Raw genomic sequence first — 26,955 nt, forward strand, 5'->3', positions numbered from 1 at the left:
CCTTCAAGTTCACAGCTTTTTTTTTTTTTTTTTTTTTTAAAGTCCAAGCTGAACTGGGGTGATTTGCAGTACACTCTCAAAAATGAAATTGTACTTTTCCTTGTTACTGGGTTGGTATCATCCAGGGTACATCTTTTGTACCTTCATAGGGAATCATGAATATAGAGCATCTTTAAAAATCATTTGGACCACAAGCTTTACTCTTAAAAAGTTCATTAAAGGCACACCACATGCACCTTCCCATGTGCCTTTGATAGTAACACAGCAGCGATAAGGAAAAGTACAGTTCAGTACCATTATTTCCGGTAACAGAGTAAATGCACAATCTTTTACTTAGTGTAAAGATTATTCACATAGATAAGTCTGCAACATTCAGGAAAAAAGAGTCCAAGTCCAACGTGCCATTGTCTCATAAGCTCAAGTTGTGAGTACGCAAATCCATTCCATGTTACATGTCATGAAAGTGGCTGTAAGTCTGACTGAAATCCAAGTTCTGGAACTGACAAATACTACATTAAAGTTACTTGAGAAAATAGCACAAAGTTCTTTGGGAAACAGAATGTTTGAAGATGGATGTTTCTTACTTTAAACCCCAGAACAATTTGTGCCTCTTCAAATTGCACAACTAAAACAAAGACAATGCATCATATCATAAAGCAATGGGAAAAATGATCCCCCACTTGTTCACCCACAGCGATGGGGATTCTGACTCAATTTACTCACTCTGTTCATGCAAACGAATCAAACTTTACAAGTTTTGATTTATCCACCACTCTGAGTGATATTCAGAAATATAGTGCACAAAACAATTTTAAGTTGCTAATCCACATTTACACTTTTATACTGGTGCTTTTTTACTAATACTAAAGATGGAGCTGAGTATTGATATGTGTTTTAAACATACAAATACAGGAATGAATAGGAGGTGCAACTGAGATTCAACAGGACACAAGATTTAAAAAGTTGCATGAGCAGAAGGTGTTTACTTTCATCTGGTTGTGCGGTCAGATATGAAGCTGGTGAGACAAACAAAAAGCGCATACATTAACATGACCATTGCATTTACAGCAATGAATTTACAGAGTTCATCTTTAGTAACTGCCTGGTCAGGGTCAAAGTGGTTTAATTTATGCCGCTAGTTTGTTTAAAATTTGGGAAACAGAATGAACTAAATCTCTATTTCCAGGAAAAAACAACCCTTAGAGTCACTTCGGGTTTAAATCCAGTTGTCCATTGCTGTAGTCTATTGAACTCAGAACTCATGAAGTTCCTTGTCTGTTTCCCAGAGTTCCGATCTAAACAAGTTTAAGTGCTTCTGCTTGGAAAACATGGATCCCCAGAGCAAGGTCATGTTTGTATGGCTAGTCTCTGAACTTGATAAACCTATAAATAAGATCTACATGAATTATTTCTGTGCAATTAGCGAAGAGAAATGATGTATAATGTAGGTATTGTTCATGTATGTTCATTAAAATGATCTGTCACGACTGGGCTGAAATCAACAGAATTACTTTACAAATCTAAATTTAATTTAACTTTTCACAATTTTTTTTTTTATCAAGGGAAATCTGTTCACTGTTCACTGTGTGCCGCCATACTGTTGTGACATCAGGTGTGTATATATCAGAGAACTCAGGTAAAGTGGATGTTGCTTGAGTTCCTGACTGGCAATTCCAAATTGGACCATTTCATTTCACTTTTCCCTGTCGGAGGTCTTTTTTTTTCCAAATTCCAAGTACAATGAATTGCAACACATTTCAACCATCCATGCCCATAACCCCCAACAGCAAACAATAACCAGAGCAATAATTTTTATCTATCTGGCTATGCTGCTGCTGCATAATCTTTGAAGCGTCAGTCAATATTGTGGTGAACGTTTGCACATGTCGAGCATTTGTTCAGTTTTAGTTGCATGATTAAGCAATGGAATTTATGAATGTTATATTTTAAAAACCTGACCAAATCAGGGCAGTCCAACCCAAATGTTGTTCAGCGGCCAAGTCCATTGTTTTTTCCCCCACAACCTAACCAAAAGCAGCCTAGAAAAGCAGACCAACAGTGCCCAATCTGACTAACATGGCTGCTGGTTTGAGAACATGTTAAAATGCTGGAATGCTGAAGCTGCTTGTCCTTTAATGGCCTCATCCTCGTTTCTGTCATGTGAGCTCTTTCGTTTTATTTCAGGAACTGGTGCCAGTACACTGTATCGAAGACGGTTACATGCCAGGTGCATAACGGCACAGAGACGACGGTGCAGAGGGTGTTCCAGGGCTGTCGATGGCCAGGACACTGCTCCAAAGTCATCAGGTATGAACCTGTATCGTCGCTCTTTCCTGTGTCTGCTTAGTGCTTTCCAAGTGTCTAAGGATGCAAAGTGATTTTCATAATTTCTTTTTTTTTTTTTACTGTAAAAGCGAATTGCATTTTCTTTCATCCTCTGTAAATGTTTTATGCCAAACTACAGGACAGTTCTATTGTGACAAATGAGATGTTGGCTCTTGTTGAAGTATAATCGGATTTTGAAACCAAAAACGTCCCTACGGCAATCCAAAGCCACCGTTGCAAGAATTGTGAATCAAATCCAGCTGAATTCATGAGAATGCAAATGCTAGAATGCTTATACAATGCTGATTTCTTTTTATTGGCAGTTACAGGACTCTGATCAGGCCTGCATATAAGGTAGCCTATCGACAGGTGACTGCGCTCGAATGGAGGTGCTGTCCCGGCTTCCTGGGAAGTGACTGCAGTGTAGGTGAGTAAAAAAAAATTAAGGTGAATCACCATTTGCTGCCATGCAATTATTTCAGTATGGTTCTACACGAAATTAGAATAATTTCTCACGATTCAATTAGGGGATCCAAATTGATGTTCAAAGACATAAATACATCCATATCAGATTATTTGCTGTTAACAAATGTATTAAATCAGATTATTTTGGACTTTTGTGGAACCAAGACCAACACCACCACCAATAGTCATTAGAAAAATACACAGAATGGAATAAAGAAGCAAAGCTGGAGCTTATTTCTTTCAAGCCCAGTCTGTAGATTCATGCAGCCTATCAGTGTCAGGGGATTACAGAGTGACACGCCCCCTAGATTTGATTTACAATCACTGACACATCCATAATATGTCATTAGCAGTGATTGAGAAGGTGGGTACAGTCGTGTATGTAATGAACGTGAACATGGTGGATTATTTACTCTATCATCCTTTTTTCCCCAAAATGTCTTTCGAGGATACACTTAAAGTAGATAGAATAAGCAAACATTGTCCAATCAAAGTATATGTTCCATGAAAAAGAAGATGAAACCATAGGTTTAGTTTTTTTGGTGTAAATGAACGAGTTACAACTTTTCTGTTTACCATATTTGCTATTCGGAGGAAACACGGCAAGAGCCCAGTCGAACATTACAGACTTGAGACACTTTTATTTAATTAAAAATCACAAATACAGCTGATTGTCTGCCTTTATGTGTGTGTGTGTGTATGTGTATGTGTGTAAAATAGTTTGCCTGACAACATTATTATTATTATTATTATTATGCCATCACGGAGGCCTCACTATATAATGCATTGCTCAACACTAATAGTTTTATTGTTAAGCCATTGATTTTAGCCCTCACTTCTAATATCATGACCAGCTGTCAATGGGTAATATGTTTTAACTCAACTAAAATCCAGCTTCGCTCGTTCAATTTCATACAAATGTTTCATGAACTCAGATTCGATAGTTAGCAGTGTTAAATCTAATGTGGATCTATTGTAATAAATCTTAGTGATCCAGGAAGTGCATTTTCTCAGAATAAGCAGTGATCCTCTTTTTATCTTTTAGGAGAAAATGCTTTCTGTCCAAGTTAATATTCACTGTGGATGCTGGAGGCTTTACGTGCTCATTGAAATCATATGAAGAGAATTAATACACTCTTTACTACAGCCTCTGTTGCTCTGCTATAGTTGGTACGTGTCCATTGGTTAATTGTTGCCATGGTTTGAATGTTTTTAAAAGTGTTATGGGGGTAGTAATGGATCCCGGTGTATTGTTTCTTGCCATAGTGTGCTGATTAGTAAGAAAAAAAGCATTAGGGACGACTGAACGAAAATCCAATTTTGCACTCATTAGGGTGAGGGTTAGGTATGGGGTTGGACAGAATCCTGCACACAATTCTTAAGAGTATGTTGGAATTCAAATTTCTACTTATTCCATTATCTCTTCTTGTTTCTTGGCCAAGTGGCTAAGCTTAAATGACTTTGTCTTGTTCTTTTTCTCTCCAGCCTTTCAGTAATAAGTGCTCTGTGGTTTCACGCTCCTCAATCGAGATTCTTTTGTGTCTCTCTTTTCAAAAAAAAAGTGAGATCATCCACCACAGGCATGGAATATCAGCCCCCCCACTTACACACTGCATAGCTCCTCCATCATACATTTTAACCCTCCATAACTCTATACCGTACGTACCGATTCCACATTCTCTCACTGTCATCACCCACTTTCGGAACTAGTTCCAGCCTTAGGTTCACTCACTGATCTTTTCCACCACTCCACTACCACAACATTGAGTGTTTTGTATTGTGTCGCCCCAACTTTCAGCCTGCCCAGAACTAAGGGGGGTTGGGGTGGAGTAGGGGGGCTTTAGTGGAGGCCGTCATGCTTGAGCATGGGCCAGCCGTCTGGGCTGCAGAACATCTGGAAGCGCTGTAGGCCTTTTGGTGCTTGACTGAGTGAGCCAGCTAGGGAGAGCGCGTCACTCACACACAGCTAGATTACACACATATATATACACACTGTGTTTCATCCTGGAAACCAGCGAGCGCAGGGGAGTGTATTAAAGAGCACGTGATTGATAACAAGGGCACTTGTGGTGCACGTAAAATCCTTCCTTGCTTGCTTGTTAAAAGAGTTGATGGGAAAGCAGCCACAGGGGCTACACCTTGTTCCCACAAATATCAGGCTGTAAGACTGAAGAGTGTAGGGACAGGGGGAAATCGATCACCTTGTTAAAATGAAGACGTGCAGAAAGAACGCTAGTTGAGGAAATGCTTTGTCTGAAGCTAATTAACAAAGTTTGCTCATGCAATCGATGGTATTGCTTAATAAAAAGTTCTCATTGCCTGTTTATGACCTGTTGCACAGTAAGAATCAAAATGCCAGCAATCAACAAAGTACCCCTTCTTCCTGTGCTTTGGCGACACTGCAAAATTTGCCACCTGGGGATTTTGGACCCTGTCCTAGAGAAATCCAAGCTGTCTTCCGGCATTTATGTTGTTGGAATGCACTTGTATGTTAGTGCTTAATGGATTTAATGTTTAGTTCTGTCTGCTGATGAAGCAGTGTTAGCTCTTTGAAGGGGATAAAACACACACACATTAGTGATTGTTTCCACAAACTGAAGAACCTTAAGAAAAAAATCTATATCCCTGTTGTAAAGCATGGATTTACTAAGAATCCATGGATATGCCAGCCTTGCTATACTGTGTGTGTGTGTGTGTGTGTGTGTGTATATGTCTTGCTTGCATGGGAACATGCGTGAGAGAGAATTCTGGGGTTAGTGTTTTGGGGGAGTGTTCTTGGTGGGAGAGAGAGAGAGATGCTTTGAGATGTTTTGCAGGTCACAGACACTAACCCCTGATGTTTGTTCACATATTTATATAGGCCAGTCCCCATCGGGATTCTTTGTGGCGCTCCACAAACCATATGCCCCCTCCCTGTCCTTCTTTCTTTTCTCTTTTTACCCTGCTTGTCTTTGGGGTAAGACCACAGAGGTGCTGGATATATTTGTATACATTCACCAGCGCACTCTGTTTTCTCTCATATCACTTCATTTCCGCTCCAAAGAGGCAGTATGTGGAGAATCAGCAGTTTTCCAAGCAGCAAACCATCTTGTAGAGAGTGACACAGGTCCTCAATAGTTCGTTGAGACATTTGTCTGCGTAATCGCTGCTAATGACAAATATTTAGCTTTTACAGTAAATAAGGTGTGCTTGCCAATCCAAATAAGGTATAAACCAAGGTCCTCTCAGGACTGCATGAGGTAAGATAGCTATAACAGATAAGTACTGATATTTAAAAAGTACTTCTTTCCTTAATAAAGAAAAGTCTAGCAACTTAAAGTTTAAAACCTGTTCCTGACATACTGTGTATTTATACATACACAAAAGAGGTTGTGGGAAAGAAACAGCAGACTTTCATTGTTTGCTTTACCTTTGGCAAAATGTATGTGTGTGCACTAATGGGCTAAGTCCTCAGAAAATCACATCCATATGGGAAGAACAGGCTGAGCACTCAACAGAGAGAAATAAACCCACCAAAGGATCACCTGACAAAGCAAGGTCTTACAATTGCCAGACTAAAGGTGGAAAATAAGGGATCAAAGAGATAAAAGAAGATAGACAAGTGTGGATTAAGATTTAAGGAGCAAAAGAAAGTGGGTTAAGAGGTTCTTGTGCTGTTTTTTCAACCTCAAATTAATACCGTCCCTTCTAATGAAAAAATGCTTAAGAATACAAAAGCGTAATCAACTTGCATAACCTTTCAACTGCAAGATGCAGACCAGTTGCAACTAGATCCTCAGACTGATATGGAGCATTGCAAGTGACTCAGATTGAAAATAGTTTTCTGGACATGAGGAATATACACACAACCAAACCAAAAACCACTTTTCTTGTGACTCAACAAATCCAATCATCCCTGTCCTCCAACATCTTAGACCCCTGTTGGTGTTGCAACTGGAACATGTTGGGAAAAAGTCACTCTGGATTGATCAGCAGATGCCTCAGTTTCATTGGGTTTGGGGCATTTGATGCTAATGAGGGCCAGACAGACTGCCTTTGCCCCAGAAAAGATGATTTTCCACATGGGCAGAGCATTTCTAAGGGATAGAATCTTGATCTTGATGAGACCCAGGACCCAGTTTGCTCCAGCCTGGCTTGATGGTATGTGGAAGAGAGTGCTATCCTTACACTAAGCTGTAAATCTGCATTTTGAAACAGCTAAGTTTGTGGGGCGATGTAGTAAAAACTCAAAGAGTGATAGCTAGAGCTCTGCATAGTGCTAAGACCTTTTCAGTGGCCCCATTGAACCCATTTGCTTTCTTTTTATCCATATGCAAAGTATGGCCCTGTTTGCACTATGATGAATTTTCATTTATACCTCCATAGGTGCTAAGCTCAAATATAGGGACATTCAAATTCAGAAGGCTGGTATTTTAAATGGAAAACTTCAACTGAACACTTTGTCTTCAGGTCATATTTTCAATGTAAAGTGAGGTGTTATTGCATTTCTTGGCTGAACCATCATCCTGTAAGTGGTCACATTTAACTTAGTCAAACACTGCAGAACATATAAGTTGGCTTGTTTGCTCATCTCATCTTCTCTCCCTCCCTGTTTATCAATCCTCCCGCATGTCATTGTGACCAGCTCCATTTCTGGAACATTCCTCCCCAAGCTTGTTGAAAAGAAACATAGAAACAGTGCCAAAGAAAACTAAAAGATACAGCATCCTGTTCTAGACCTTAGTTTTAAGCAGACAGCTCCAAACCCAAGTCTACAGGAGAGCAACGCAACCTGTGACACATGTCCTTTTCCTTAGCGCTCCTACCTTAGATAGAATCAGCAGTTAGATAATGGATAATAATAATGGATAATGAATACTTTAAACCTTGTAAGAGTTTGGCAAGAAAGTCAAAAACTTGATCTTTGCAATGTCCTAGTGTCATGTGACTGGTTGTTTAAACTACATTTTTAGTCACGGACTAGATCATAGACGTTCCTGTTTTATGGAATTTAGTTATGTCAAAGCAGATTAGCAGTTTGTGTGGTACTGATGGCATGGAACACATCAGTAGAAATCTGGTAGCAATTTCCCTGCCATTGCTCCTTCCCCCCACTCACCTTTCACACTGAGCTGCTGATGGATATCTTAGATTGTAGTCCCAGGGCCTGAAGGTAATGGACGAATCAACATTCTGGTGTCTGGCATTCAACATATCCAGGAATGTAGAAACCTCTTGTTGTATTGAACTGATGTGAGAAATTTGATGTTAGGGTTGGTAAGTTGGGTACATTATTTTTTGGATTATTTCCGTGCTTCCTTCAGTTATGTTTATCTTTAATTAACAGATCTGTAAAATGAGCTTGGTCTCTGGAGAAACTTTGAGTCTTGCTTTGCCATCCTAAACTTCCTAGTCATTCATTCATTTTCCTTCTGCTTTTCTTGGTGGTGGCAGCAGGCCTAGATGGTCAGCCCAGACTTCTCTGTCTCTGGCCACAGATTCCAGCTCCTAATCAGGGATCCCCAGACATTCCTAAGCCAACAGTGACATATAATCTCTCCAGCAGTCCTGGATCTTCCCCAAGGGTCTCCATCCAGTTGGACAAGCAGGAGCCAACAGGGGCATCCTTGTAAGGTGCCTGAACTACCTAAAATATCTTAAAATACTATCTACCATGATCTCAATTCTGCAAGTAAAGGATTTGCTTGATTTAGACCTTGAGACAAACCCTCAGCTGCTCCAGGGTTTCAGTACAAGGTATACTCAAAAGAATGTTGTGAACGAACTCCCATCGTGATTGCCTGTGCAATTATGCACTTAGATGAAGTCAAAGATGGCTTGTCTCTGTGTTACTTCTACTGTTGTTCAAAAACCAAGTTGATGTGTGGGGGGATATATGTAATTGTCTGGTTTATCCTTGACTCCAAGTTGCATGTGAGGCCAAAACAGCAGGATGGCGTAAAACGCTTGATTGCTAGCTCTGCATGCGCCACCCAGTAACTTATGTCATGCAGTGTCCACAGCATGTAGCAGGAGCTTATTGCTCAGCCGTAGCACTGACTAAAGCAGGATTTGTAAATACAGACACTAGGATAATTTCCTGAGAAACCTCAGTAGGTGTAGGGACTCAGTGAAGTACAGCCATGCTATCTTTGTCCACTTTGTTGTGGAGTCTTACTTGTTTTCAAACACAGAATGATTGATTAAAAATATTTTAGGAGCAATGCTGGTGGGTGTCCTAAAACTGTGACAAGAACGTCATTCTCATAAAGGCAGTCCAGAATCTTCTTGACCAAAAATCTGCATTATTCATGGTGTTTGTGTTGGCCAAGACTCCACATACTACAGATTGATTTTAATGAATGATTTAGAAGGCATTAGCCTTTATTTAAAATGGTTAAAAATGAACTTCCAAAACTATAGGCATGAGTCAGACATATGTCTGTGTCATTGTCTTACGTTCTCCAGTGGTAGCTCTCAACAGCTGCAAGAGCTGAAAAACCGAATCAAATATTTCAGAATCCCATGTGTACCATCCTCTGAGTAAAGATTGCCTTTCTACATTATAGAAAATTTGCATTAAAGATCAAAATCACATTCGATGTTGATATACTTCAAAACACGAAAATATCATTCTGATGTTAGAGTTTGGAAAAGGTGCAATACGGTTGGGCTGTTTTAATCTAAAAAAAGGTCTTAATGGCAAATTCGGATACAGAACACCATGCTAACTCACCACTGCCTTGTCGAAGCAGTGGTTGTGTGGCCACGTCTGATTTATGACGTAATGTCGGTGTCAGCACTATTAGTCATCTCATCAAACGCAAGCTCAGAGGTTATCTTGGCTTTTGTATACACGCTACGTGATGAATTGTTGCATTCCAGCTGAATAAGACAGTGCCAGGCGGCTTGAAATGCAGACATTCCCAAAGCTAGAGTTATGTTAAGTGTGTGTCATGATTGGCTTGCTGAATATGCTTGACACTGGAAGTCGATCAGACAGAGGGACCCTGTAGAGATGCATCTTATAGCAGGTATCCCTGGGGTTTTCAGGAATACTTACTTGGAGGGACAAATGGCAGGTTCTTTCTTACTTCAGCACCAACAATAATGCATGGCTAGTAGATTGAATGATGGGATGGCAGGTGCCTTTGTCCCTTAGCACTGTAAATGGCTCTTCGGTTTGTCCTTGATGATTCAATCGTGAATTCTACCACAGAGCAGTTTCCTTTATGCTTGACACTGGAAGTCGATCAGACAGAGGGACCCTGTAGAGATGCATCTTATAGGAATACTTACTTGGAGGGACAAATGGCAAATCTACAACCTTTAACCGTTGAAAGAACCTTTGACGAGCCTGTTTATAATAGAGTACGCATAGAAAAAGACACTTTCCTGACAGCAAGAGGACCTTCTCTCTCTCCATTGGTCAAGTGAAGCCAATAAATGTTTTTAAAAAAGGTTCTGCATGAGTTTCTCATGTTCACTCAGTTCCACTCTGACTTATTTTCTCAGTTAACTGTAGTCGCATCATATACGACACATACTTCAGTGAGACATACTGTACTGTATGTGGTGTTAAAGACATGTCACACCATATCACGTTGCAGCCGATGATTATTTGAGCAGATTTAGCACAGTTTAGCTCTTGGACAGCCTGCTTCCTTAGCACACAGATCTGGTGAGACGTTAGACACAATGGCAGATCTAGAAAGGAAGTGGAGGTGGCCATTGACCGTGAGTTAGTGATTTAACATCAGTTAAGCAAAGAGGCTTCTGTGAGCTCACCTTTGAGTCTCCTTTACTTACAAAGCACGGAGGCTGCAATATGTACATTTTTCTGTTGTTAAAATGAAAAAAGCATCTTTTTGAACCTGGTGGGGAAAATGTGGATTGGCAGCTCCAAGTTCGGGTGGGGTTTTCTGGGTATTCTTCTAATGTTTTTTGATGCATTTTGCTCTCACTGGAAAAGTTGGGATACAATTGTGTTGCAAACTATTATTAGAGCAGATGTTTTCAAATCATTGCAGTAATGTTTTTTTGGGAACATTACAACTCAATTTTCTTAGACGCTGTTGAATACTTACTGAACTTTCTAATAAACCTTGCTCTTAACTGGGGAGTTTTTTTGTGGTGTGAGTTCAACAGGTCTGTCTCTTATCTCAGTGGCGAATACACCGGCCTGGCACGGTGATGAGAATCACCTGCTCAGCTCGGGGGAAACAGCTGCTTGGTTTTCTTGGACGAGACAGAGTTATGCTGGCATGTCTGCCTATCGAGCAGTCATGTCCGGCCACACACTGCCCCAGACACACAGCACAGATGTCTGGGAGAGGCCTGGCAGCAGGAGGCATTCCATCGGTCACGGCTGGCCACACACACCCCCTCACACACCATGTATATCTTGGGTGAAATTCAGCTCTCTTCTTCTTTTAAATGTCCAATGGGCGTCATGCCCAAGCCATACGATCGCCTGTGCATCCCCCCCTCTTTTCCTCTCTTTCTTGCTCATGTCCTCCCACCTTCCATCCTTTTCTTCTCTGTTTTTATTTCCAAAACATATGTTGAACTCTTGACTTAGACGTATAAATAACTATGGCATCTTGGGATAAATGGTTAAAATTGTTATGCTCTGGGAGATCAGTAATATTTATGAATATTTAAGACGAGTCTGTGCCCTTAAGAAGCCATCTCACGTTTAGCCATACTGCATCGACTCTTCTCAAATGTTTTATTACCATGAGTCTTAGCTACGTCCATTTTATATCCTTCCTTTGTGTCATCCTATATCTAGACTGATTGTAAATGAATTCCCAGGCTAGACCTGCATAACCTCTGACCCCTTTAGACATGTGCCTTATGTTGTCTTGCACAGCTGTTCGTAAAAAGGTTGGCGTTCCATAAGACAGCTGCAGTGTCTAGTGGCTCCAGGGTCTGTCTTTTGAGGGGATATATTTGACAACTCATTGAAACTGGACAGTTGTACATAGAATCATTTCTTTTTGTTGCTATATAGTAACTCTGTCTGGACTATTTGGACTAGTTTTTATCTGGACTAGAATTTGTGGGAATCATAAACTCTGGGGAAGCAGTGACTTTTTTTTTGCGAAGAGTAATTTAAAAATACATATTTCTTTTTTTCCTTGGTCAAGTTCTCTGAGGTACAATTATCCAATATAATAGTCATGTGCTGAAAATATTTCCCAAAATGATGGTGAACAGGAATGTTTTTTTGCATCCAGAAAGAGAAAGTGTTTGTAGAAGTCTGTCCACAACTATGTGTGAGAGGGAGACTGATCTGTGGCATGTCTCTGTCTGTTTGTGTGTGTGTGTGTGTGAGAGTAGGTGTGTTATAGTGAAGGCTGAAGTGTATATATCAGCAAGTGTATGTTTATAAATGGTACTTCAGATGGCCTTATATTTAGGAGTTCAGAAGATCCGAAGGAACTATGTTTACTATCATCCATCCGGCAGTTGTGTATTGAAGGAATACCTCAAAATGTATAATGAAGTCAAAGGGCAATCATTACACACCCTGTGTTCACACCAGCAGTGGATTCCCATCTCACACCACTCAACTAGCTTTATTTTGGTTGCTTGTGGGCATTAGATATTTTTATTTAATTATTCAGTTATTGTCAGTTGTGATTGGTTTTACAGCAGCTTCTGGCTAGCTGGCCTTCCTAGCTAGCTATAGCATGTATCCAAAACCACCCATTTGACCACAAAAAAGTTTCCTTTGCACTAAAAATAAAAATTATGGAGGGAACTGTGTAGATATACTGTAAATGGCATCCATGCTGAGAATTACTGTTTACTACTGTCAGAATAAGCTGAAATCTTTTGCTTTATGAATCAACTAAAAACAGATGTGTTTAGAAACATCAAACCCTTCAAGCTTGTTGCCAGCACAGTGAATGTCACTGACCGGTTCAGGAGCTGTGACTAGGAACTGATATATGGAACCAAAAAACACGGATATTATTTCACAGTGGAAGGAAAAGCAGAATTGTAACACCATCTCATATTCAAATTGATAGTCTCAACATTTCTTTGCTTCTCTTTTGCATAAAGTTTAACTCTGCTTCAATCTCTCACCCTGCCCACTTGCACCGCCAATGGTATCGTTATCTTGGGTTGTGTCACCTCTGGTTGCATCAGCTCCCGTCGCATGACTTCCATTCTGTCACTTACGGTTGCGTTACCTCTGCTCGTGTCACCTCCAGTCATGTCACCGCTGCTCACGTTACCTCTGCGTGTCACCTCCAGTCACCTCCAGTCATGTCGCCTCTGCTCACATTACCTCTGCTCGTGTCACCTCCAGTCATGTCGCCTCTGGTCACGTTACCTCTGCTCGTGTCACCTCCAGTCATGTCACCTCTGCTGACATTACCTCTGCTCGTGTCACCTCCAGTCATGTCGCCTCTGCTGACATTACCTCTGCTCGTGTCACCTCCAGTTGTGTTACCTCCAGTCACATCACCTGTGGTCATGTCATCTCCAGTCGTGTCCCCTCCAGTTGTGTCACCTTTGGTCGTGTCACCACCAGTCATGTCACTTCCAGTCTTGTCACCTCTGGTCATGTCACCTCCAGTTGTGTCACCTCCAATTGTGTCACTTTTGATCACGTCATCTCCATTTATGTCACCTCTGGTTGTGTCACCTCCAGTTGTGTCACCTGTTGTCATGTCTCCTCTGGTTGAATCACCTCCAGTTATGTTACCTCTGATTACATCACCTTCAGAGGTGTCACCTCCACTTGTGTCACCTGTGGTTGTGTCACCTCCGTTTGCATTGCATCACCTATGATCATGTCCCATCTGGTCACATTACTCCTGGTCAGCTGTGATTGTGTCACCACCAGTCACGACACCTCTCGCTGCATCACCTCTGGTCGTGTCACATCATCTCTGGTCACGTCACCTCTGGTAGTGTCACCTCTGGTAGTGTCACCTCCAGTTCCTCCAAATGGTCAGATTTCACTGAATGCCTTGACCTGTTGCATTACTGCCAGTATGAACACGGGATAAGAATAAAGAGCTTAGGCTCTCCCTAAGGTTTTGCAGAATCCAGTTTCCTTCAAGTGAAAACTAAAGCACATCTTCTTAGTATTCCCTTTGAGCTTTGAACACTAGGTTCATAATACATAAGCACAAATTCTTCTCTCTGAAAAAAAGTAGTTCCATCTCTGAAAGACAAATTATACAGATTTAAAGCTTACTTTACATATAACATGGCTTAAATTATTCCTGAAAACATTTGCATAAATGATTATTCATGGAATTAAACAACACTCCTTAGACTTCCATTATTAGTGAGCTTGAAGTTAATAGGTTTCATGTCCTTTTCTTAATACAGGACATATTGAAAATCTTATCTGTGGTAATTGCACATACTGTGCTGCAGATGTGGTAGATAAAGACTAGGTTGAAAATGCTGGAGTATTACTTTAATGCTGAGATTGGGAGCTATCTAGTTCTGCAGTTGATTTGATCACATTTTAAACAGGCTTTGTTCATACCATGCTCTGTGTTACATCTAAATGTGGTCATAATCCACTATTTATTTCCAGGGAGGGCTGAAAATAATTTAACAGCCATGTGGTCTTAAAGTATTTTTCCAGATGTATGTATAGACTGTAAGCCTCATAGATGCAATGCTGTCATCAGGTTCAGGTTAGTAAACATGGAGCTAGCAATCAGATTTTTTTCTTTTTTTTTATACCCACCCCAAGGAACTTTTTTCTCTACCCATGCAATTAAACCCTCCCGAAACGGAAATCCTGACTCCTCCTTAAGACTTGGTTCTTATGGCCTCTTTGGGCTTTCTGCACCACATCCAGACTGATCATTGTGTAGTCCCCGTGGTTATAGGCCAAACCAGTCCATACTGAAGATGAGTCCTGTGGAAATAGCTGTACTGGGCAGGATGCCAGAACTTGTCTTTCAGCCTTGCCTCTTCATTTGATTATTGTTATAAAGAGGATTGTTTGGAAGACTTGTTTTCTTTGCAGGCTTAGCCACAAAAGAAGTGTTTATTTGGAAAAATGGGCTGGAAATAGTTATGCTGGTTACATAATTACTTTTTATCAGTTGTTTATGTAAAGTATTTAGTTAGATCTGGCTAGCACCTTGGCATCTGACCAAAAGACCTAGAGTGCATGGTGGTGGCCAGGTTGGCACTTTGGGCATTGTGTCTTCCTAGCATCTGGGCACACAGCAGGGATACTGCCATGAGGCAGACAGACAGAAAACAAGCGCTCGGAAGTTAAGAGAGCGATGGAGCAGTAAATAAAGGCAGTGACAGGGGAGGAAGTCAAGGAGAAGAGAAAGCCTGTCCGTACTTGTAGGTGTGTCAGACCTCAAGCTCCTGACGAATGGGTTGATTTAGTGCTGGAATAATACAGTAACGAGTCATAATTTGTTGTTTCAGTAATGCATTCACTCAAGGGACTCGTTTGAGGCATTCATCTGCTGGCACTGTGGTATACTACAGCTGCCAACTCACTACCACTAATTTCTGAACTATGTTCCCTGAGATCCCATCCAATTAATGTCCCTGCATATAGTCTGTATGTTTTAGTGGATGTTATATGATAGCTAGCTGATATTTTGTTCTTCATGGTATGGGTGTTCCAGAGGCACTCATTCCATAAAACCATGTCAGATCAAACAGATCATATGTTTTTGCCTATGTGGAGCATTTTAATAAAAAGTATTTTAAAAAAAGGACTCTTTTTATCTCTCATGCAGAATGTATGAACTGTACGGGTTACACTGGTCTGAGCAATCGCCTGAACAGCCTTGAGAGTAAGGTAAGAACAATGAAATCAGCTAAGATATAAAGAAAGTATTTCCTGCTTTCCCTCAAGCCTAGCTAAAACAAGCTAAATCAGTTAAACATATTTAGATTAACAGAAGTTACCAGTTTTGGTAAAGATCTTTGGTCTATAAAAACTAAAGGACACTTGTCCACATTTCTTGTGTTTATCTCTTGGAGGCTTGCTGTCAAGAATTACACTGCGATTTTTAACTTCATTCCTAACTTATTCCCTCTTTGGTACTGTCACCATTTTGGTTACATCTAATTTTATTTGTTTTTGTTTTTTTTTTTCACTTTTTTTTTTACCATATGGACAGGAGCAATAGTTTTCAAACTGAGGTTTGGGAAGCATAAGCAGGACTTATTTTATTTATTTATTTATTTATTTATTTTAAATTTTGTTCCAGTGATGGAAATCCCACCACCATTATCAAAGTTGTATTTATTATGTAGTTCTATGCCTGTTTGACTGCTTGCTTGATTGAATGATTAAATGGGTTTAATCCAAACCTTAATAACTGAAAAATAAACCGACTTCTAAATATTTCAACTTGGACCTGTTCTGTTGGTGGAAGGTTCAGGAATAAAAAGCTCCAATAATAATGAGCCTTATATTTGAATAGTTCTAAAATAAATCTGTGCTGAAGGGGTCTGAGGAAGTAAAGAGTTGCACAAAGGTTGAGATTTAGAATATTAGCATGATCTGGGCCAAAGTTCAGGGATAATACTTTCTAAAAGTAAGTACTGTGATAGAAGTGAGCAGTACACAGCCCTGAGGTATACCAAGAGATGTTTTCCTAAAATAGTTAATTGCTACCTTTCATTTAAATAAAACAAATCCGATCCTAATGGCTTTTTCGCTAAACCATTTTTAAGGCAGTTCAGAAGTGTTTTAATCAGTTGACATCAGTGTTTAGTGTCAGATCCTTTACTACTTTAACTAATTCTTTTTTTTTTTTCAGTACAACGATCTAATCAAGTTTCTTATGAAGATTTCTCGTAAGGACCATTTGTGGTTTTAATGCAACTTTCTCTGAAATATTATACAGAAAAGGAAAAATGAAAATGGATCTAATAGGAAAGGCCCTTAACCCTCAACTATTCAGATCTATGCTTGGATTGGATTCTGGCCCACGTTTGTTTTTTAATAAAAGTCTCTGCCAAATGAATAAATGTAATGTACTGTAGTGTGGACAGTAGGATATCAGCAGTAAAGATTTTATGCTAGTTTGTGGAATCTTAATATTTAGACAGTTTTGTGATTTTTTATGCTTTTGGCTGTGTTTTAGATCAAGTTGTTACAGGAGGCTGGACCTCGTCCTCCATCTATCAATACTCTGCCAGAGAGATCAACAGACAACGAGGTAGAAACCCCAGAGCCCACCCCTAGGGGACCCCCACCTTTTTGGCAACCAGGTGAGCCAATCACCTGCCATCACTTTTCTTAACAATCCCTCATTTTAACAGGGACCAGCGTTTCACCCCGAGAAGAGAGCCTCCCTGAGATTTGTGGCCACATACATGGAGAAAGTAATGGCCATAGGAGTGGAGGAGTAATGACATGTTGAGTCTATAAATGCTGGTGCTTAGAGACATGAATAAAGTATATTCATATTTCTTTAGGGCTCAAGCTGCCAAAAATGTCTTGTGTCTGAAAAATCTCACCTGCTTTTTAAAAGTGTTAAAAAGTCTTGTTCTCAGGCGAATATTAGAATTTAAGCAGGTCAGAATAAGAGTATCAATAAGCAAAGGTTCCACGTTTCAAACCACTGGAAAGTTTTGTCTGTGAAAGTTTTCAGTCAGGTCATATAATTGTCAAATTGTGTCAAGTGGGCAGTGGAGGCTCAGCTTATAAGATTCTCTGCTAATGACCAGAAGGTTGTGTGGACTGCCAGGGGGACAGAGGGTCACATTTATCCAGCTGGATATGAACAAATTTATCATAAATTATTCGTAGGAGCATTTACACAAGAAATGTGACGTACACAAAAACAGGGTTGCCAGGGTCATGTTATTTACGCCAAACTGGGCTAGTTTTGGAACAAGGATGCGGATGGAAAAAGCGAGTCCTCAGATGGTGTTTTTTTTTAGGCTAGTTTAAAAATAGTCCACAGCGGCCAAGATCTTTCTTTAAAGCAAATAACTGGAATTAAATCTGATCAATTTAAGCAGACATAGCCTATGAGAAACAAAGAGAAATTGTGTGTGCGTACAGTGTATCTACGATATACAGAACCATTTCTGTTGTAAGATATATTGCAAAGATTGGTAGACGGAAAGGAGGATTATGGAGTGGATAATGTTCGTACCAGGCAATGATTAAAAAAAAAGGCGTATTGCAGATACTGCAAATCAGAAATGCGTGCACTGCACGGTGAACTTATTTCCCATGCAAAGACTAAGAAGAAAGAAAAATGCATCCCCCTTTTCCAAAGCCCGGACCTTTTGGGTTAGTTTCAGGTCTTTTTGTGCAGTTTGTGTGATGTAGTTGGGCTGGAAATTTTAGACCTGGCAACCCTGCATGAAAAAGTAAATGTGGAAAAATGATTGCATCCTGAGTTTGTGTAACTTAAGTCCTGAGTTTGTGTAAATTTACATAGAGAAAACTCACTAATGTGAACATTGATGGACATCGAATGATTGGCTTCATATAATTGGCATAAGTTACTGCAATTTTATTTAAGGATTACAAGTTCATAACATCACTTATTTATTTTAATTGCAAACAGAAATTTGTTGAAACTCTGATTAAATAAAGCAATCCAAATATCCATAAATCTGGACAGAACCCTAACTATTCCTTTTTTTTTTTTGCTAAGCTCACAGCCAATATAGTTAGCTAGCATTATTTGTGGTTGGGACTGTCTCTGTTTTGAATGGTGTTCATGTGTGGGCTTTCAAAAACTAAGAAAAACGCAGTGATATGAGAGTAAAGTGTATCTGTGGCTGGTCTGAACTGCACTGCAAATCTCTGTCACTCACTTCAATTGGTAACACATTTTTGTGTCAGCGTTTTGCATGAGTTTTTTTTTTTTTTTTTTTCCTGCAAGGAAGCATCATCAGAAATGCATGCCTGTGAATGTGTGCAGTTTACAGGCAACAGTGACAGTTTACAGGTATTCCAACAGCTCAGGTTTTTTTAGAGATGCTAGCACAAATACTTTTGAAATAAACACATCCTTCTGTATGAGCAGTATTAGAACTGCCGCCATGAAACTTAGTCGATCTGTTCCAACGTTCTCTAGAGTCTCACAAATCCAATGTTCAGTATGCTTACTCTGTGTCCATCAGTAAAACCGCATGCAGCAGACTAATGAGTGTGCTATTGTTTTCAGTGGTGCTTTACTCTCTTTACAAGCCAAGATTAGATTTCCATTAAAATCTCAACTTCAAATAAAATGTCATTATCCCATGAGGTCCTTCTTCATCATGTTTCCTATTTACATCTGTGTGGGCCCGTCCAGTGTTTAATCTGGCAATCCGAACTAAGTCCTGGTTTCACTGCGTCAAATCAGCTTAATAGATTTGAGGTAAACTCCCTCAGTGAGGCAGTACAAAAAGCTGTTCTATACTATAACACAAAAGACACCCAGCCTAGGAAAATGAATTAGTTAGGGTACATTTCAGACTGTGAGAATATTTAGTTATTCCAAATTAACAGGGTCTAGCATATCCAGCTTATAAATTGATGTTGGAAGCCTGGCAGAATAGGTTGTACAGTTGTATCAGGCATTCATCTGACTTAAAAGATTATGCAGATAATGAATGGTTTGTTTTGCCTTATTTTGCCAAGGAACTAAATATGCATGAGAAAATGGCTTTTCATTTCTATTATTATTATTACTATCGTTTTTCAAAATGTAGATGAAGTTGGAAAAAAAGAATAGCATTAATAAAAGATATATTTAAAAAAAATCTGCATAGGGATATGCCTTTGTTTTTAGTTGTATCTCTATTGCGTGCATGTAGGTATCAAATATTTATTCTTATATGGCCTTAAAAAAAAAAAAGTACATTATTAAAAAAAAATCACAATATACAATATATCTTATAGCTCCAGAAGAAGAACCCCAAAGGATTCTTTGGTTGTCCCTCCAGGGGATCTCTTAAAGTTTATACTCAGAATAGAGTAGAGTTTCCTGAAAAAGTTCCAAGTAGAAGCCTTTCAGGAAGCTAAAAACATTTAATTATCTAAAAAACTTTATTTTATCATAGATATTATACACTTTTAATGTTAATACATGACTCCTTAAATAAGGTTTACAAAGAAATATTGGCACCCTTCTTAAAAATGAGCTACGAATAACATGCAATAAATAATATTTTTATACAGAATATAATTACAGCACAGGGTCCTGTCCTGTAATGTCTAACAAAGTTGGATACACTTAGAAGAATCTTGGTTCACTCCTCCATGCAGAACGTTTTAAAGTTCTTTATATTCTTATATTTGCACATGTAGACTTCAAATCTGGAGAGTGAGATACTTAATACAAAATATGTTTGGCTCATCTTCTTGAAGAAAGCTCTATCTATGACCATAACCTCTTGGCAGAGGTAACTAGGATTTGGGCTGAAATATGCTGGTACTTATCAGAATTCATAAAACCATCAATCTTCACGAGCTCCTGAACCAACAGCCACAAAACAGCATCAAAATGTCAATGATCCACCTCCAAATCGTACCGTGGCTCTCAGGTGTTTTTCTTCGTATGCAGTTACGTTTTGTCGCCAAACATGCTGATGGTGTGCATGACCAAAAAGTTTGATTTTGCTCTCATCTAACCACAAGACACAATACCAATTGTAGTTCTAATTATGTTGGTGAAGTTCAGGCGCTCCATTTTGTGAGACACACTCAAGAACTTCTTTCTTGTGACGCTTCCAAACAGTGTGTTGTTATGAAAGTGGTGTTTAATAGTTGATTTTGAAACTGGACAGCCACAAATATTTTCTGATTTTTCTTTTTTTTTTACCTCTTTCACCATCCTCCTCACTGTACAGAGGAACAGTGAGCTCAATTCCTGTTCCAACATGTATTTCAGACATGTGAAACTTTTTCGTTGTGGCCTTAATTGTTCTGAGTACTGATTCATGCAGGTCAACAACCGTCTGTCTCTTTTGTGTTGAAAATTTTTCATTTTTCCCCATGGACATGGAGGATAAATGGATTTTACATGTGTGCAACTTTATATTTATACTCCAGGAAGACTAGGCATGGTTAAAGGCAACACTAGAGGTCATGGAAATGAAAAATATTAATATGAGTTTTTCAAGAATGCCACTTTCTTAGTGTTTGTGAAATATTCCATATATAGGGACAAGGGGCCCTCCAGGGCCAATAGGCCCACCTGGTATACCTGGTTCAGCGGGACCACCTGGACCTGCAGGAGAGACAGGTGCTCCAGGCCGACCGGGACCCACAGGTCAGAGTCATTATCCATTCTTTTCTATGACACAAATGTGCATGTTGATGTGCTTGCACATATTCTCTCTTGTCAAATCCCAGATTATCTTTAACCTCCATGTTCTGTTCACCAATTAGCAATGGATGCCCCTTTGGCCCAGGCCAACTTTCTGGAATTTCTAGCAATACAATAATCTTCAAATACAAAATATGTTGTATCTTCCCATCAGTGGTTATAAATATTAACAGTATTTGTAGATATACTATACACAAAAAAATTCCCTAGACTTAAATGGAAGGTTTGTGGCTTAGTAAGGGGCGGTCATCCTTTAATTCTGTTGGACTTTGAACTGGGAAAACTTGTGTGTAGGAAAACTCAGAGGTGATTTAATGTAAATATTGAGTGTATTTATTTAAGCCTTTCCAAAAGTCAGAAAAGGCAAACAGGGTTTACAAAGGCAAATCCATATTCAAGGTGAAAAACAGGAAAACTTAGTCAATACAAACAGACCATGAATCATTGCTAGGGAGACAAGGAAAACAAGACACAAGGAACTAAGGACATGGAAAAAGGAAACAATGAATGAGTCACAAGGCTCGAATTTATAGTGGAAACATATGCAAGACACTGTGAGGATAGAGCACAAACCAAGCAATGTATGTACAATGCCCTGTAACCATGGACTGCATGTAAGGAGTGAGCCAGATCAGTATAACAACGACTGAATCCTTAACAGTGTTACGTGAATGGATGAATTAAAACATGCTGTTATAGGAATGTAATCACTGACAGGATCCTGTCATAGTGACACTGGAGTGCTGACACTGGAGACTCCTTCCATAAATGTTAAACAATTCCAGAAACCTTCACCATATCAACAGTTATAGATTTTCTTTATTAAATAACAACATGTTTATTATTAGGCTTAGATTATGTTAAGTGTCCACCATACTATCCCCTGGGACTTAGTGGTTACTATAGAAACAATAATGTATTAGAAAGAGCATATTAATATAAAGCTGTGATTTAAATTACAGCCAGAACTACTGTCTGAGCTGCTGTTATAGAAATTTGACCAGTCAGATTCAAGAATTCAGCATTGTTGTGATATATTAATTATACTTTAGATACACATAAATAGAAATAGTCATGGTGCTCAATCTTGTTTTCAGGCCCAAAGGGGGAAAGAGGCCTTCCAGGTGAAATTGGTCTTCCAGGTCCTCCAGGTCCTCCAGGACAGCCTGGCCTGCCTAACTCTATTCCTCTACGGGGCGATGTATTTCAGGGTCTCAGTCCAGATGAAACAGGTGAGTGGACTCACCGTACAGTTATGGTATACGTTCAGGCAAGAAGCATCAAGACTGTGTGTGTGTATGTGTGTGTGAAGCTTTTCAGTAATCCAGGTGATGGTGAATGTATCATAGCTGTTTTCTTTCAGTCATCATACAGTAGCACTAATGAAGCTCCTAGGATGAGTTGAAATAGAAACAGGTGTCACTTTTTTTACTACAGAACAAGCATCCAAGCTTCAGTGTCTATGTCAAGCATGTTTTTGTGAACCAGAGTTTTAAGAGTCGTTGTGTACCAAAGTGTCTTAAAGTCGTGTCACGAGTAAATGGCTAAGTAGAACTAGCAATGACTTGTAGATATTATTTGACCTAATGTTTGTCTAAAAGTAAGCTGCATGCTTGCACAGATGGCGAATTAAGATATTGTCAAGAATAAACAAATGTGTGCAGCCAAGCGCTCAGCCCTTTTAGTCATCATTTCCGCGGCAGTGACTGAAGGGACTGAAGTGACTGAAGTGAAATTTATGACAATATTAACCATAGCGTGTCTAGTAAAAAAATAATGAATTCATAAAATGATGAATAGATTCCATTACTCATTTGATTCCCTTGACTCATTTGAGTTCCATAACAGCAACTCCAATGACTCAAGTGAATCATTTTACAAATACAGTCTGAACTAAACTGTAGAGTTTAGGGATTTAACAGAATACTAATACATTGAATAAACAGATAATGTACTCTAAACAGATATAGATACCGATATGTTTAGGAGATGCACTATTTGTATGTTATAGAAAGCCAGAAAGGTTCACAGGGCATTAGATTGAAACGATAGATAGTGTGTCGGGACTGAGATCTTGCAGGATGTAACAATAAAGTCACACATGTAGGAGGATTTTATATGGTTGTGAACGAGCTGTCAGATATGACAACGAAAGACCTGCTGGATGCTTTCACAGCATTCATTCATTCATCCTTAGTAACTGCCTGGTCAGGGTTGCTGAGGTTAGTAGTTTGTTTATATTTTGTGAAATAGAACCAGATTATTTTGTTGTCATGGGCAGGTATGAATAAAAATAATAATAACTATGTGAGAGGGATTAAAAAACAGTCCCTCACACATCTCTAGTTGAGACCAATTTTGAACTCATGTGATGTAGTTGAGTTTCAGGGACTGACCTAGAATTCACACTCCATGTTGAAATTGCTGGCATTTCTACATCTGGTTTTTTTTTTTTCAGTTTTCAAGTGTTTCTGGGTTCATAATTTATTCAAAAAAAAAAAAAAACCTTTTTGGTTGATGCCACTTCAGATGTGGATATTTGGAGATTTGAAAAAAGGTCTTTGTTGTGTCAGAATTCTCCTCAGTTTCCAGTAAATAAGTAAACTCCCACAGTAGGAATACTCACAGACAGGTTTCTCCCATCATAAATAGAATCATAAATGCACACCCAATTTCTAACAGATGTTCTCATGGATCGTTTCAGATAATTTACCTTGTGCAATATGATTGCCAAGAGCAACCGCATTGTTTTGAGCTACATGTGCTTCATGACTCTGAACCATGGCTCGTGATTAGAATTTCCATATTCAACAGCATACCTTTCTGCAATGTTAAATCTTTAGCACAATCATCTCTCCATCACACTGAGAGCAGAATTTTCTGGCATGCTTTAAGGAAATTGTGCCTTCTGATAGATGTAACAGTGATTTCAGCCTTGATAAGATATTACAGATAGTCGTTCGAACACTGAAGTTATATCAGTTACTTTCTCAATCTGAGCTTATGTTTTATTGACTACATATTGTTTTTATTACAAATAGTAGGCTCCATTGACGTCATTTATGTTTGAGAAATTCTGAAAAGCAGTGAGACCAGGTGTTATTTTTCCACTCATCTGTTTCCTACATTTGACTGTAATTTCCTTACATCACCCGCTATTATTCTGACCTTACTGAGGGAGTTCTACAACATTTGTTTCTTTCGTTTTTTTACTTGGAAAAGCACCAGCCACATCGACCCCTGAGCAACTTCGTAATTGTTTGCTTCATAATTAGTACTGTGTGTACAGACGGCATCCAGACTGCTCTCAGGTCATAAGGTCCAATTTTCATAGAATGCAAAGGATAGGATTTTCCATTAAATTTTCCATGCTTCTCCATTTACCATGCAATTTAATCCAGTGAATTTAATTCAAACTGTGCTTGGAAAACCAGGCTAAAAAAGGAATTTGTAAGGAGCTTGGAAGCTGAAAAAAATATTTAAGTGTGAATTTAGTGTATTAAACTCAGAACCCTAAATACAAATCTCAAAAAAATCAAATCTTAAAAATACATACAATATGTAAATTAGGGCAGAGGTGAAGCATCCGGGATTCCCAGGGAAAAGTGGACGCATCACCTTTGGTCTAATTTACATAAAATTTGTATTTTTGAGATTTGAATTTTTGAGATCTAGAACTAGCAAGTTCGAAACAAAGAAAAAATATGAGCAAAAATGAATATGTATTAAATGGACCACAGGAAAATAGGCAACTTTATTTAATGTGACATGTATAGTACTGTGCAAAAGTCTTAAGCAAACTTTTAATTTTTATTAAAAAGTTTGTAATAGATGTATATTTTCTGACTTTTGCGTTATTGATTCAGTACTAAAACATGTTATATTTCCAAACATTACTTCCCCCCCCCCCCCCCCCCCAAAAAAAAATGTAATGTTAGTATGTCAATAAAGAATGCAACATGTTATGTAACAGACCACTTTTCAGACAAAAAAAATCATAAAAAAAGAAGCAAGTCTGACTATCAAAGTCTGTTTAATTTATTACAGTTTACTGCTCTTTATAGTATTATTTTAATGTAGAAATGTTTAATTTCATTATTTCTGAAGGCATCTATGCTTTACAGCATTTCTTTGCATTTGTTTAAGACTTTTGCTCAGTACTGTGTATGAAGTTCTGTCCTAGTCATGTCATGACTGGGAGGTCAGATCCCAATCATGACATCCCAGCAATAAAGTTTTGTTGTGACTTCGGATCCAAGAACAGCAATAGAGCCAGTTAACCGTCATCTGAACCTGTGCTTTGACCTTTCTTCTTCTTACTTCTCAAATATATCCAAAAAGTCATGGGCATAAATAAAATGAATAAAATAAATTCCTTCAGCACTTTCTTGAGGAGCCAACAGGGGACAGCAGAGTCCTTCTCTTAGCCTGGCCAAGCTGAGCTGTTTTTGATTAGGCCTCTGGCCTGAGCGCAAATCAGCTCTAATTTGTAAGCTGTCAGCGCAGCCGTCTGCTTTTGGAAGCTCAGTGCCAAAGAGCAGCGGCGTGTAAAAAGGCGAGGGCGAGACGTTCTACCCCCCTAAACCTGCCCCCCTTCAAGACCGTCGGAGCTCCAGAAATTGGTTCCAGAGGGACGCTGCCAAGCCGGCCAACCTCCTCGAGTAGCTTTGCATGTTTTCGAAGCTGGAGGAAGAGGGTTGTGGCGGTTGAGTTCCCCTGAGGCTGGAGGCAGGACTCGGTGCTGAGACTCAGACGTTCGACAAGAAGAGCAGAAACCTCCTGCTGAGTCTCTGGAGGCATGGGAAGGGGGTGTGAATGCGACTGAATGTGGACTTTCTTGCCTCTTTCACACATAGTGCAATGCATGCCATCAATGGTCTGGGGACTCATTATATTGTATGTATAAATAGATGATGACTACACGGTTCAACACTAGACACCAAGCAATCGACTGCAAGATGCCAAACTGAAAACACAGAATCTTCTGGTGCTGTGTGGAACAGTCATACTGTGGCTTACCTTTCGTCTAGTTTTCTCACCTGTCTTTCACCTGTGTTTTATTACACAGTGCTGCTGAATTCTTGATTCTGACTGATCACGAGGTGTTGATTAACAGCAGCTCTGACATTAGCTAAAACTGACTTGTTAAGTTTTCCGACATGGGAAAGTCTTCAGGACAGAGGACAATGTGCTTTGTGGTTTCTTGGTAACATCACAACCTTTGTTTTTTTTTCTCTTATGTATTATTCTTTAATAAATAAACATTGTTAGCTTTGGCAAATTAGTGTGGTATAAGGGGAATAAAACACTTCGGGACATGCTATTATAGGAAAATAATCAACTTTGCTGATAACAGCACACTGTTTTACTTCAACATCTCTCAATTTCTAAGTACGATGTGCACTGCATTCATGTTTCGTTTTGAGTTCATGTCATGTGGCTTTGTTTTGTTTAGTCTTGTCTCCGCCCCTGTCCTGTCATTGGTGCATTTCCTGATTGTACTCACATGTTTTCTGTTTATACCCTGTTGTGTCTTTTGCTACCTTCAAGTCCTGTCGGGAATATCGTAATTACGAGGTGAACACATATGAACACCACCAAAACGTCGTAATTACCACCCAGGAACTCGTATTTTTCTATGAGCCCTGACTTTCCATGTTGGGGGCGTGTCAGTAAAAAAAGTCATGGTGGCCCCAATATGAATGCGACGTCTACAGCAGACGGTACGATTTAAGTGATAATTATGCACATTAACATTAATGGTTGTTTTCTTTCAGTAAGGCAAAATAAACTTCTTGTCTTGGATGATACAAAAAAAACTAAAATAAAAACAAAAGATATTTTCTCACGCCATCTTTTTGTGTCCAAAACCACTTGAACA

The 26,955-nt window shown here is 39.2% G+C and overlaps 1 protein-coding gene across 3 annotated transcripts in view; it reads left to right on the top strand.

Moving 5' to 3' along the window:
- LOC113543315 (collagen alpha-1(XXVI) chain) overlaps positions 1–26,955 on the top strand; it is a 34,896-nt gene that overhangs the window by 704 nt on the left and 7,237 nt on the right. For 2 of the 3 annotated variants that reach the window (XM_026941423.3, XM_026941424.3), the window contains exons 2-7: positions 2,185–2,307; positions 2,649–2,752; positions 15,522–15,583; positions 16,881–17,007; positions 20,910–21,017; positions 22,172–22,306. In XM_026941423.3, the coding sequence (XP_026797224.1) occupies positions 2,185–2,307; positions 2,649–2,752; positions 15,522–15,583; positions 16,881–17,007; positions 20,910–21,017; positions 22,172–22,306 (659 nt within the window). The remainder of the gene's footprint in view (positions 1–2,184; positions 2,308–2,648; positions 2,753–15,521; positions 15,584–16,880; positions 17,008–20,909; positions 21,018–22,171; positions 22,307–26,955) is intronic. The other variant, XM_026941425.3, reaches the window with a different exon arrangement.

This window comes from Pangasianodon hypophthalmus, chromosome 21 (genome assembly GCF_027358585.1).
Source record: "Pangasianodon hypophthalmus isolate fPanHyp1 chromosome 21, fPanHyp1.pri, whole genome shotgun sequence".
In the NCBI taxonomy this organism is placed as follows: Eukaryota; Metazoa; Chordata; class Actinopteri; order Siluriformes; family Pangasiidae; genus Pangasianodon; species Pangasianodon hypophthalmus.